Genomic DNA, 13,301 nt, shown 5'->3' on the forward strand with positions numbered 1-13,301 from the left:
CAAGTTACAGAAACTATTCTCCAAGTCCAAACTAACATCTGTCTTCCATCTGAAATCCATGATCCCTGATTTTTGTCAGTGTTTGATTATTAAACCTTATTAAATTCCAGATGCTGAATCTGTTTGTGGCCGTCATCATGGACAACTTTGAGTACTTAACCAGAGACTCGTCGATCCTGGGGCCGCATCATCTGGACGAGTACGTAAGGATATGGGCCGAATACGACCCTGCCGCCTGGTGAGTGAAACGCACACACACGCGCACGCACACACACACAGACACACACACACTCTCATACACACATGCTGTAGAAATCATACAAATACAAAGGCAGAAATGCACACGAGAAGAAGCAAATACACAGACATGCAAACTGAATTCTTTAAAGAAGACACAAAGTGCTGATGTGTAACATAACACCAATCTAGCAAACATTAGGCGTTTGGACAGTCTTATGCTGATGTTAAGTTACTCTTAACCCCTGACTTTCTCTCCCGTCTCCAAATGGAGCAAAGAATGGTGTCATGATCTCGTCCAAGAAGCGTTACGATGAAACAGGATCTACATCGAGTGATGATCTGCCTCATACATGATGTTAGCAGTGGCTCAGTTAAAGCTGGCCCGTCTGAGCAGAGAGTTATCCAGCTTTCTCCCTGTCTTTCTTAACTTTTCTGCCTTTTTTCTCAAACTGCACAGTTTGTGCACAGCTGAGATGAATGTAACCCTCTCCTCTTCCTCTTCTCCCCTCTGTAATGAGTGTGTGGGCATGCTGGAGAGTACACCTCTATTTCTCAGTGTAAATAAATGCTCTCTCCTCTTCTTTCTCGCTTTTCTCCTCTTTCTCATCTTATCTCCTCTTCTTCTTTCTCTGCTCTCTTTATTTCTTTCTCTCTCTCTGTATTCTGTGTGTTCCCTCACCTAACCTCCCCTCCTTGTATTTTTCTTGCAGCGGGCGCATACATTATAAGGATATGTACAGTTTATTGCGAGTTATCTCCCCTCCCCTGGGCCTTGGCAAGAAATGCCCACATAGGGTGGCCTGCAAGGTTTGGACCAAACCCCTAAAGCACAAACTTAAACGCAACCTGCTCGCCTTTAAGAGACTGGAATGAATGTCGCTCTTTATCACTTTTAAAACAAGTTCTTTCCTACTTCAACTTTGTATTTCATTTGGTTTGATTTTTTTGGGTTTGCATTATTCAGTTGTTTTAATCCCATTTCACCATTGAATCATGTTTGGGGGGGTTTCTGTTGTATATGCATTCTGACATGACAATGAGAATGTTTGGGACAATGCAGAAATGCACACACACACTCTTGTACACACTCACACACACACACACCAGTAGTGGTGTGTGACGCATGAGGTGGTGCACTGCACTCGCTATTGTCTTCTGACTGAACGCTGGGAAAATGATACGGATGTGTTCACTTTTACTTCAGTATTATGTACGTAAACACTAGAGTCTACACTCCAGTCAGCCATTGTCTTTTATTTCTGCTTGCTGTCTAATTTTGCCTGGGCAGAAAATGGTCGAGCAATGTGCATTGTTCTTGTTTGAGTTGGGGTTTGGGTTTGGGTGAGGGAGGTAGGGTTACTGTAGTACAGAGACATATGCAGAGAGGGCTTGGTCTGAATACCATCACCGTGCTAACTTTCGTAGCTATTAGCTCAGCCAGTGTTTTCCAGCCTCGTGCCATCAAGGCTGCAGGAGTCTGCAGGCTTTGATTGTGTCACTCGCACAGCGAATCTGCTGATGAACGCGATCCAGCTGATACCAGCTGCTGTTGTGGTTGATTGGAATGAAAACCTGCAGATTCTTGTGCCTTCATGGCACATGTTTGTGAACCACTGTGCTAAGCATTAGTCTGTGATATTTAGTTAAAAAAAAACTTAAAGCCACTTTGTGTAGATATTTTATGCGGTATGCAACAATCCTTGTGCGACAGTGCTGAAAGTCAGAATTGTAAAGTCCTGCATATAGTGGCTTTAAGGGTTCAAGTTATCTGAATGACTACTAGGCCTGTTACAAGCTCTTCATTAAGAATCCACACAACAATGCAAAGGGCAATGCACACAGTGTCCCTTGCATAATAACATATTTTAAGTACAAAATTGCAGCAAATTCAAGATATTAAAGTGTGCAAACACCAGTGAAGGTTATTTTCTGTACGAACAAACAAAATCAAATATAGAATATGTCTTCTTGCGTTCTCAGCTCTCAGGGATCTACTGTAGCTTACATTGTCTTTTTAAGATGCTCTTTTGTGTACAATAAAACCACACATTCCTTCTCCGTGACCATTTCTGCGGTAAATACTCCAGTCCCAGATCACACTGATGTCACTTCCCCTGTGCGATGCAGACAGTATGTAAGCAGAGAGCTTGTGTATCCCACATGCTTGTGTTGGCACGTCTTGAGTTGAGAATGTAATGGGCCTTATGGTAACAGTTTATAGTCACTGTTACTTGAAATACAGTAATAATACGGCCAAACCTGCTCTGTTTGTGGCTCTGGTATATGGGGAAAGAAGGAAAGGGGCAGGGTGTGTGTGTGGTTTGGGGCAGGGACTCTGGACATAAAACGGTCTTGTGTCCACCAGGTACCTTGATAGCTTCCTGTGTCGACAGATGCTCTTGGGATAAAAGAATCGAAGCTGATGCTGTCTTTGGCTTCAATGTAAGCAAAGGTTAAAGGGTCAGTTCACCCAGATCATAAAAAAAAAAAAAAACATATTTGACATCTTACCCCTTGTGATATCTCACTATGCGCCTCGTTTGAGTTGAATATGCAGAGATTTGGAGACTTTGGGTCTGTATCAGTACCCACACTTGCAATGTTTGTGAGCAGTTAAAGCCCCTCCTGTATATTTCTAGTAAATGTCACAGTATACCGTGTATATTTATATAGTAGTATTTATCTATATCAACAGCTCGAGGCCCTTCTGTGGCTTTAGCAAAGGTACATGGTCGCACTGAACCTGTTCACAGTGAGGTTTATTGATTATCCTCAATAACGGGGACACTGTTTCAATGCGGTGGGCACCGTAAACTCAATTCCATTCACCTCCATTGTAGTTGAAGTGAAGACAGAGACCATAGTTCCATACATCTCAAAACCTAAACACATAAAACCGAAACTATCTGCATAGCTGGAGATCAGTGATGAAACATATTTTTGTGATGAGGGTGAGCAGACCTCCTAAAAGCCGAGAGCTAGCTTTTAGCACTGTTGGAGTGTCAAAACCCTTCCTGTCATCTTCGGGGGGGGGGCTTCCATGAACATCTGGGGGCGCAGCTGTGAGCAGAGCTTCCTGGTGGACACGCAGCCTCAGTAACGGACTGCATTGACTTGTCATTGTGACTCACTCCGATCTCTGCAGCGGCGCTTTTCTTTGCCTGCTAGAAGCCCCGCTGCCAGTTCTATCCGAGCGGCGAAAGAGGGCAAAGATCAAAATAATCCCAAATCCCCTTTTCACCTCGCATAGAACGGTATCTCAACAACAACAACTAACTAAACTAAATAACACCCCCTCCTCTTCCTCCAACCCTCCCCTGCTTCCCCAACCTTTCTCCTTCCTCTCCTCTCCCGTAACTTTATGATATACCAGACTAGAAGCCTCGTAACACACCCCCTCGTTCTCTCTCTTTCTCTTCTTTCTCTCTGTCTCTCACCACAGCAACCACATATCCACAGCGATCAAAACAATAACCTCTGTGTATTTGTTTCCCTCCCTCTTCCTTTCCTTTATTGGTTTCTCTCTTTTTTCTCCTCACGTCTCCTCCTCCAAACACACCTCTGTACGTCGTCCCCCCTTCGTCCTCCCTCCCCCGCCCCTCATTGTTTTTCTTTTTTTTGTTTTCACGTCGTCCGTCTATGTTTGTTCTGTCTGTCGTGTGTGTGTGTGTGTGTGTGTGTGTGTGTGTGTGTGTGTGTTGGCGCATGGATGTCTGAATGCATGTGATGTGTGTGCGTGCGTATGTGTGTGTGTGCGTATGCGTGTGTGTGTGTGTTTGTGTTTGTGGCCACCCCAGCGGCCGGATCAGTTACACAGACATGTATCAGATGCTAAGACACATGTGTCCGCCGCTAGGCCTCGGGAAGAGGTGTCCCGCCCGGGTCGCCTATAAGGTAGACTCGCCCCCCACCTTACCCCTCCACCCCCCTCAACCACCACCTCCTTCTGTCCCTCCCTTCTCCCATCATTCCTTTCTTCCCTACTTTTTCCCCTCCCATCTCCGTCCTTAAACCTCCCCATCGCTGGGGAGGAGAGCCTCTTCTCTCTCCTCTGCTGAAACCTCCCAGTCCCTTTCCTCCTTCTCCTCCTCTCCCCCTCTCCTCCACCTCCCTCCTTCCCTCTGTGCCTCCTCCCAGCGGTGTTCTCCTCATTGTCTGTTAGTGGTGGTTGTGGTGGTAGTGGCGCTGTCCTCTCTTCTCTCTCTCCGACCGCGGGGATGGAGGGATGGGCTTCTGTCGTGCAGTGAAGTGAAGTGATAGTGGAGTGGTAGTCAATCCTCTTTCTTTTATTCCCTCCCGTCAGGCCGCAGGAGTAAGGGAACGGAGGAGGCTTTGCTAGTCCTTCTGCAACCTGCACGGACGCATGCACACACAGGAACACACCCACAGACCAGGCAGACATAGAGCACAGATCTGACGAAGACTATGCCCTTTTCCATAACAAATTAAGGAACTTAGACTATAAGAAAAGTTCCTCTGATAGTCTTTAAATTGATGTTTGTATATTTTACTGTATAAATACATGAAATCTTAAATAAGCTTGCATAATGCGCCTGATTGTAGAGAGCATTTATTAGATAAACAAAAGATTTTAGGCAAAAATATAATACAAATTGTATAAATGAAAAATATTATCTGGCCACATTTTCTCATTATGTGTTAAAAGTATGATTATTTGCACAATATTTTAAAAATACCGTCCTGACAACAAGGGCCCCAGGACAACCAGTTGCTTGTGGTAATTACTGTGGTAATTGTGGTAATTAAAACGTGAAAAATACACAGTATTATTTGATAAAAAGTGCGTGTAAAAATCTGTAGTGTAGAGGCCAACGTACAAACAAAGTATTTCACCAGGGTTGGATTCACACAGTGCAACTATTTGCTTACGATGCGGGTACAGAAGGACCGGCAAGGGTGTCTGTCTTCAGTCCTCTGCGTCTCTTATTCCTGTGGATGGCACTTTAGTGCACACACACACATGCCCACATTACCACACACATACAAACTGTGCACATACAAATGATGATAATGCACAATAAAATGAGTAGGAAAAGTTCTGGCCCTTCTAGTTTTTTTGTCTTTTTTCACGATTTTTTTTTTTTTTTTTTACACCTAAGCAAACTTCAATATCTTTGGCTTCTCTTTGTGCCTCAGACCACCAGGGTAAAGATTTGCATCAAGTATTTCAGCATCCCGCTGTCTGTCTCGTTGTCCACTCTTTCTCTCATCCTCAGTGGAGTCATACTCTGTCTATCTCCTCTGTCATTCTCCGTCTTGTTGACATCCAGACACAGTACTGAAAAAATGATTTGGTGCTTCAGCAAAGCGTTCCCATAATCTTGCAGATGATGTTTGTGGTGCCAAGATGATCTGAAAAGTAGCAACATCCTGCCATTAGCATTTAACAGTGTGAAGCGTGTGCATCAGCTGTAAAGCTAATCTGCCTAAAATAACTAAAATAACTACTATAAAAGAACTATTATTACCAGAATTATACTATATCTTTATTTGAATCAGGAATTATCTGATCAGAGAATCAGACTGGACATCTAATGCCAGCTTCAATACTTAAAGACTCATATTCTATGGACAGATTGTGGTTAATACCAAAGAAGTATTGAAGTTTGATACAGACTCTTATTTAGATGGAATTGTCTCTCATAACTTTGCTAACTTGCTTGTGACGTTTCCTGCAAAATACAAAGTGAAAATATTTCTTCGACTGGTACCTGTACACAAGCCTGCTGCTCATTATGTTTGGTGAGTGAACAGGATGAATTCAGTCAAATAATGCAAGCTCTCCACTGTGCTAAACCTTTCTTCAGTCTGGGTGTCAGGACTCCGTTCACCTCTGTCCTTTTCTCTTTCTTCTTTTCTCCTCTCTCCTCCTTTTGCTCCTCTTCACTGTTTTGTCTGATCCTTTTTTTTTTTCTTCATTTTTGTCCTTTTCTCTTTTTTCCTACCTGTCAACTTTCTCTCTCTGCCTTTCTTCTGTCCTTACACCTCTACTTCCACTTGTCTGTCAGCATCCTCCTTCATTCCTTCATAACATCCCTCTGTCCATCTAACCCACTCTGTCTCTACCTTACCTGTCCTCTCTGTCCTTTCTTCTTCTTTTTCTCCAGAATGTCAACCTGTACTGGCAGTGGTCCCCATCACATACTTCAGCCATCAAAGCCTTCCAGTATTCATTGATACAGTTTCACAGGAAAAGGTCCATTATAAAGGACATTTTGAGATCAGACAGTCCTCCTGGTTTTTTGTCAGAGCAGAGAGGCAAAGGTTAGACGTCTTGAACCACTTTGACACTGATCACTGGTAATCCAAAGCTCTTGATCTCCCCTTTGGTGGACACTAGGCCTCACCCCTACTGGAAAAAAGTAGTTTTGATAAATGTGTATCGTTACAACACCTTGGTTCTGAACTGACCTCTTCTCAGGAAACTTATGTCAGTGTTGTTTTTAGTCCTCGTCTTTATCTATTGTCTTGTTCTGTAATTTTCAGCCTCTTTCTTCTCTTTCCTTGCTATCTACACACACACACATGCACACACACACACACACACAAACACAAACACACTGTTCCTCTCTCTGTTAATTCCAGTTGACCCACGTTCTCTTGATTCCTCTTTTACTCTTTCAGTGTTTTCACGATCCTCCTTTCCCTCCTCATTCTCGCCCTTCCCTTTTTATCTGTAACTACATCTCATGACCAAGCTTAGAGCCGCCTAGTTTAACTCCACTAACTGCTGTCCCTACCATGTGTCCCCTTTGATAGACCCCCCTCCCCTCACCTTACCTTACAGTACTACCACTATAAAGTCTGGTTGGTCCAAAACAAAACAGAAACGTCAATCATCTCTTTTTGATCTTCTTTATTATTTTTTTTCTTCTTTCAGGGAATGCCACAACTCTAATCCTCTCTAACTCTGACAACCCCTTAAGACACTGCACCCGTTTGGCATTGAGAGAGATCTTGACTTGATATGAAATCGCTGTCCAATTTGACTTTGGTTAAGGGAACCATTTATATAAAAATGTACAGAGCGAAAATAAAGCTATGAAATGTACTGTCAATCAGTAGGATCAATCCAGTTGGATTGAGGATACTCTCTTTGCGCGGATGCACGGCTGCTTGTATTGTGAAAGTGGGTTTTGAGGGAAGTTGGGGAGGGGTGGTAGGTGGGAAAAGTTGGGGCTTAGATAATGGGAGTGAAGTTAAGGCATGTTGCATGCTGCGTGTCCGAGTTTGTGAGAGTTTTCTAGGGGGGTGTTGTGTGGTGTTGCATGCAATCCTCGCACTCTCTGTCGCATGGCTATGGGCGACATTGAGCCTGCCTGTCTGCCTGCTGCCTGCCGAGCGCTGTGGATGTTGGCCGATGCCCTTTGCCTGCCGCACACATGGCTTTGGGCATGCCCGACACTCGCACACACTCAGGAACACGAGCACGTACACAACCCCACCGCCATCGTACTGCCGTGCTTGCCATCTTTAGTGCCCAACGCTCATGTTCGTAGGTAAATCCGATGGATGCCAACTGGTTTGGATAAGAACGGCAAGCGGCCCCAGCTGGACCAGCTTGTTTCGTTCTATCCGCAGGTTTCTCCATTGGTTTTACCTGGTATAGACATGTAAAGACAGGGAACCTCCTTTCAGGTAGGGGGAGCTCTATAGAAGATGCCTTAGTTAAGTAAAAAACAACAGCAGTCTCCTGAAATACTGAATTACTCCAGTGATACTGTTATTGTTCTCCAGTCAACCTATTTTGTCTCCAAAGGACTCCAATTAAGCGCTCTTAATTGCAGTCTGTGCAAATAATTGTGTGTAAGTGGGTGGGAAGGGTTGTTGGGGTTGGAGTGGGTTTTGGGTGGGGGCGGGGGTTGGTGTATGTGTACTGTTATATATATATATATCTATATGTGTGTAACAACAGAGATGTGTAAATGCACCATCGCATTCACACATTTAGGGAACATGGGCACAGGTTGGGTCGGAGGCCATTTAGGCTCCGATTGTTCTTCCTTGTGGTTCTCGGCTCTCACAGTTGCTTAGCAGCAGATGGCCCTCATTGGATAGCTGTGCTGTCTCATAGAGTATCATTGGAAAAACAGGAGACACAGCGACTTACCTGATCAAATTTCTGTCCAAAGCAAATGCTCTTGGATTGGAAATGTATGCACTAATAAAATGTGCAGCAGACTTAACACATGACACTCAACAGTCATTTAATATAACACACATTTATCAGAGGACTTGCCTCGACTTGAAATTTACTGACTTCATTGATCCTATCCGTATCTGAAAGAGACTTAGTGACACCTTGTCATCCTTGCCTCAACTCTAATCCATCTCAAAGGACATTAAATGAAACCTGGACGAATTCAGTCCAACTCTAATTGGCTGTTGTCTATGGAGCTCTCTCAACCCCGCCCCCAACCCCCCACCCCATCCCCTTCCTGGAGGTTCAGGCACACCACACTTTAGCAAGGGCACGTACCTTTCTCATGCTCTCATCCCGACTGGCTCTCCACAGAGGCTGCTGCGTATGGATCTACCGGTTGCTGATGACAACACGGTGCATTTTAACTCCACCCTCATGGCTCTGATCCGGACAGCACTGGATATAAAGATTGCCAAGGGTATGGCCCTAAAGTACTCTAATCCATTTACTGTTCATCTCAGTTACCTTCCTGTCTGATAGTCTTGGGTATTCCTGCATAAATCACAATATGATATATGTTTTCACCTCTCAATTTCTGTCTGTTTCTCTTCAGCAACTCTAGATTATTGTAGCAAATGCGACAAAACTCCACCAAGTCTGACACTAACAAATTACTTTCTTGTTTTGGGTGAATGTGTACACGTGTGAATGGCTAAATACATTTTTTGGCCCACCTTTGGGTCTGTACCTTCTTTGCCTTGTGTTTATGCCTGTGGGGTGTTTGCATATGTATGGTGTATGCATGTGTGCTCAAATGTTTGATGTGTATGTGTGTGGGCACTCTGGGTCGCTGCGCCACCCAGGCGGTGCAGACAAGCACCAGATGGACGCAGAGCTCAGAAAGGAGATGATGGCTATTTGGCCAAACTTGTCACAGAAGACACTGGACCTGCTGGTTACACCGCACAAGGGTAAGTTGCAGGAAAAGTGAGCATAGTGGTATATGTGTGTCCGATCACCAACTCACCAAGAGGACAGCTTCCACCAGCCAGTTTCATTCACTGCTTCGCATCTCCTGATCAGGCCACCACAGCAAGAACACACATACTGTACACATATACACATACATCGATACATATTACTACTTACCGGATTTCATTAAAACTGAGTATCAAGCTTCATGGTCCACAGAAACTCATTGCTCAATACCCCAAGCAAACAGTAGATGCGCTAGTGTAGCAACAAAGACATGACCCCTTACTGTCTGTCCACCAATCAACACAGCAATTTGTGTTTGATGTGGCACAGGTTGTACGGGTAAAATGATTTGTATTTAGGTGGAGGAAAATTAATTGCCACAATGCCTTAAGGCCGTACAAGGTACTAACAGGCCACAACATGTGCTGATGGCCTTGGTTACCAACAAGAAAGGGTGCATGCCCACCTGAACCCCGGCAAGCTCAGCATGCTTCCTGCAGGTGCTTCCCTCGTCCCCGCCCAACATCACAGGCCACATGGTTGGCAACCATGCATACTTGAGGGATGAGGCTAACAGCAACATGCCAATCTCCTGCTTTCTCTCAGTCTCTTCTCACTGGTGTCTTCGAAAGACCCACCTCCTCAATGTTTGCCAACCAATGACAACCTGTAACTGTGACAGTACCACTACTAGGTATTGAAGCCAGGGCTCTGCAGTGGTGACTGGGAACTTGGTCCCTACACCACCTGGAAATTTGGAAGGGTTAAGGCATTCAATACTGCATTCTTGCTAAACAAAGAGATTATTCCACTAATGGTCAGATTGTGGCTTTCTTGTTTAGATGGACGATGCGTCTTGTTACCAATTGGCTCAAGTTGTCCCCACATTATTTGTGTTTACAGATATGCATCCCACCGTACCATACATGTCCTGTAGGCACACCAGGACACATGCGGACACAGACACGTAGAACACATGAGAATGAACACAGTCACACACATCTGCACTGCTGATCTTTCCACCCATTCAGTTAGTCCTGGTATCAGGGGGTGCCTGCTATAGAAGATCCTCTATAGAAGTCTTTTCACTACAGGAAGAACTGAGCAGCAAATAAACTCATTAAATAGATCTAGGCTAAAAAGTTCATTGAAATGATTGCAATGAATAACTGTTTTCAGGTAAATATGTGTAGAGGATTATTTAAGGTATTTTAATGCTAACATGAATACAGACTAGTATAATGATGCATGTTTAGCATACCTGCAAGTTGTTTGGCTAAATGCATGGCAGCTTATAAGGTTTAAGATATGCACTGTCATGTCTTAATGCCCAGTGATATAATAAGAAAATAAGATATGTGTGGTCATATCTTATAAGACATTAATATCCGACTTGTAGCTATGCCACTTTGAAAAGGGCACCACTCATTCAGTAAAACAGTTAGCTCCACAAAACAAAGCTCAGTATTTTTCTGATTTTAAATGTTTTCCATCCAAACTCTGGGGATACATATCCAGAGTTTTTAGAAAAAAATTGAGCTCCTGTTTTCCGCGGGATCATTTCACTGAGGTGTCGCAGGGTTTCTTAGTGGTGTGGCTACCTAGTCCTCAGTCTAAGTATTATGTCTGAAACTGAAACATTAAGGTTTGATACGGTTAGTTGACAGCAAAGTAATGAGAGAATGTTAGAATGTGTAGGTACAGCATCTGCCTGTGAAAAGACTTTTGCCTTTGTTGTGTTAATGATTGTACAGTGTTGTAATATTGTATTTGTCTGTTGGACACCAGCGGATGAGCTCAGTTCTGTTTCAGTTGAGGCTTCACTGGGCATGTTTACACAGTGGTTACCAATGATAATATAAGAGCATATTAGTCCCTGTTTCAGTGAGTATTATACAAACTGTTATTTGTCCCTTCATACTGCTCTGCTTTAATGCCTTATCGCGGTGCTCAAGTTTGGCAGTTATCTAGGAGATAAGTCAAACGTGCTTGCTGCTCTTAGAGTGCTCAGAAATACATCGTCAGCAAACCAACAGGCCCTTTCCTTCCTTTCCTTTTCTTGACATCTTATACATGTCAGTGTGAATAATATCATTGGCTTATTAAACTTATTAAACTGTTAGCTACCTGACCCTTTTAGATTGTTAGAGCTCAGCTTTATATATCAAGATTAGGATAAAAACAGTATAATCAATGGCGTTAATGTGCATTAGCCATATGATCAAAAGTGCATTAGCCAATGAGAATGAGATGTGTGACTCCAAGGGTGCACACAAGCCTAAAATAACTGTGTTTGTATGCATTTTATAATGAGACCAATTGGAAAACATTAGAAGTCCAATAGGGCAGGGTCATAATGACATTTGAATAATTATTTTGGTTTTTCACACCTTTAGTTTTTGCTCAGAATTGCTGGTGACCACTGACCAAATGTTGTGAGTGAACTTACCTTGGCTAACTGAAGATGGAAATGCGTGAGCCGGTCAAATCGAGAACTGAACGTTTTGTTAAAAGTCTTGATTTTGAAGCTCAGGTCTGTCCCTCCATAGCCGAGCATGAAGCAGAGTTGTCCCACCTGCTGGTGTACTCTGCACGTTCTTGTGAATTTCTCTGTCAGTGGTTTGTGTTTCAATGTGTCTTGTCACCCACTCCCATTCCCCCCACGGCTCAGGGTCCCATCCCACTCGGGTCTAATCTTGCAGGGTAACTTGTCATTTTTTCAGCAGCCACAGACTTGACGGTGGGCAAAATCTACGCCGCCATGATGATCATGGAATACTACCGGCAGAGCAAGACGAAAAAGCTGCAGGCCCTGCGAGAGGAACAGGTAGACTCCATCCCAGAGAAATTCCCCCAATGCAGAAAGACCTTCATTCCCTTTTCCTTTCTCTCCTCTTCTACCCCTTGGCCCTCTTTTTTGATACCACTTCCACTCGCCCTTGGACTGAATTCTGCCTGTCTGCCAAATATGGATTTAAAAGCATAAGAATCATGTCTTATACATTTAAATCCTATAAAAAAAAAATCTAAGCTATACTTCCAAACTCCCTACCTCCCTCTCCGCCTGCGCTGAACCCTTTATTAGCATGCAACTGAAAACCTGCGTCCTTTTTCCAGCACCTTGTTGCTCCCTTGGCCAGCCTTTTTCCTCTCACCATGCTTGCTAACAGAGGTATCTAGATCGTTAGCAACCTTCCCCTTTCCAGCTGCTTCAAGTTTTCTTTGTCTTTTCACCATGGGCTGTTACAATGTGGTGAGATCGATTAGGTATTGTAAAGGTTAACAATTTACAACTATGGTTTTTATTGTTGGCAATGTTGTGAACAATGATGATGATGATACCACATGGCCTTACCTTTTGTTCCCTGCCAGTGCTCTTCCCCTCCTGTCGATGAATGCCTTTGAGATGCACTCGCTCCCGCTGTCTCTGTAATCTCAGTCCATGCTGTGGACCTGTCCAAACATCTTTCCACTCATGTAATACCTCCTGTTCACTCCAGAAAGTCATCCAGTTGCCTCAGCACTTGATCCCAAATTTCACATGATACAACAAAGTCCAAATTTGCTCATGGAGTGGGGCCAGCCTCGTCTATAGTTACAGAAACATATTTCCTGAGATGGGATTCCCCTTTTGAGGAGCAAAGGAGTGCATTGGTGAATGGAGAGTATGTTAGTCTCTTCTCTTTCAGACTGCAACAGCAGTATGTGTCGGTATGTTCCTGAATGCAGCCATCCCATTGGACTAAATGGACAGGTCCACACAGGCTCTCTCAACATCAGCAGTACACAAGGCCTTTAACCAGTCTGTGTCTGTCAGTATCTCACTTCATTCTTCCTCTCTTCCATTGTGGTCTCAGTTTTTTTAATGCCTCATCATTTTAAAGGAAGAATCCATCGAAAAACATAACACTGCTATAAA

At 43.8% G+C, this 13,301-nt stretch overlaps 1 protein-coding gene across 25 annotated transcripts in view; it reads left to right on the forward strand.

The window, feature by feature from the left end:
* cacna1ab (calcium channel, voltage-dependent, P/Q type, alpha 1A subunit, b) overlaps nucleotides 1–13,301 on the forward strand; it is a 119,234-nt gene that overhangs the window by 88,004 nt on the left and 17,929 nt on the right. For 14 of the 25 annotated variants that reach the window (XM_076729464.1, XM_076729470.1, XM_076729475.1 and 11 more), the window contains exons 37-41: nucleotides 111–238; nucleotides 951–1,047; nucleotides 8,777–8,882; nucleotides 9,268–9,375; nucleotides 12,106–12,209. In XM_076729464.1, coding sequence (XP_076585579.1) covers nucleotides 111–238; nucleotides 951–1,047; nucleotides 8,777–8,882; nucleotides 9,268–9,375; nucleotides 12,106–12,209 — 543 coding nt within the window. Of the gene's footprint in view, nucleotides 1–110; nucleotides 239–950; nucleotides 1,048–4,037; nucleotides 4,135–8,776; nucleotides 8,883–9,267; nucleotides 9,376–12,105; nucleotides 12,210–13,301 lie in introns of all 25 variants that reach the window. The other 11 variants (XM_076729468.1, XM_076729477.1, XM_076729482.1 and 8 more) reach the window with 3 other exon arrangements.

Source organism: Chaetodon auriga, chromosome 4 (assembly GCF_051107435.1).
Source record: "Chaetodon auriga isolate fChaAug3 chromosome 4, fChaAug3.hap1, whole genome shotgun sequence".
NCBI lineage: Eukaryota > Metazoa > Chordata > Actinopteri > Chaetodontiformes > Chaetodontidae > Chaetodon > Chaetodon auriga.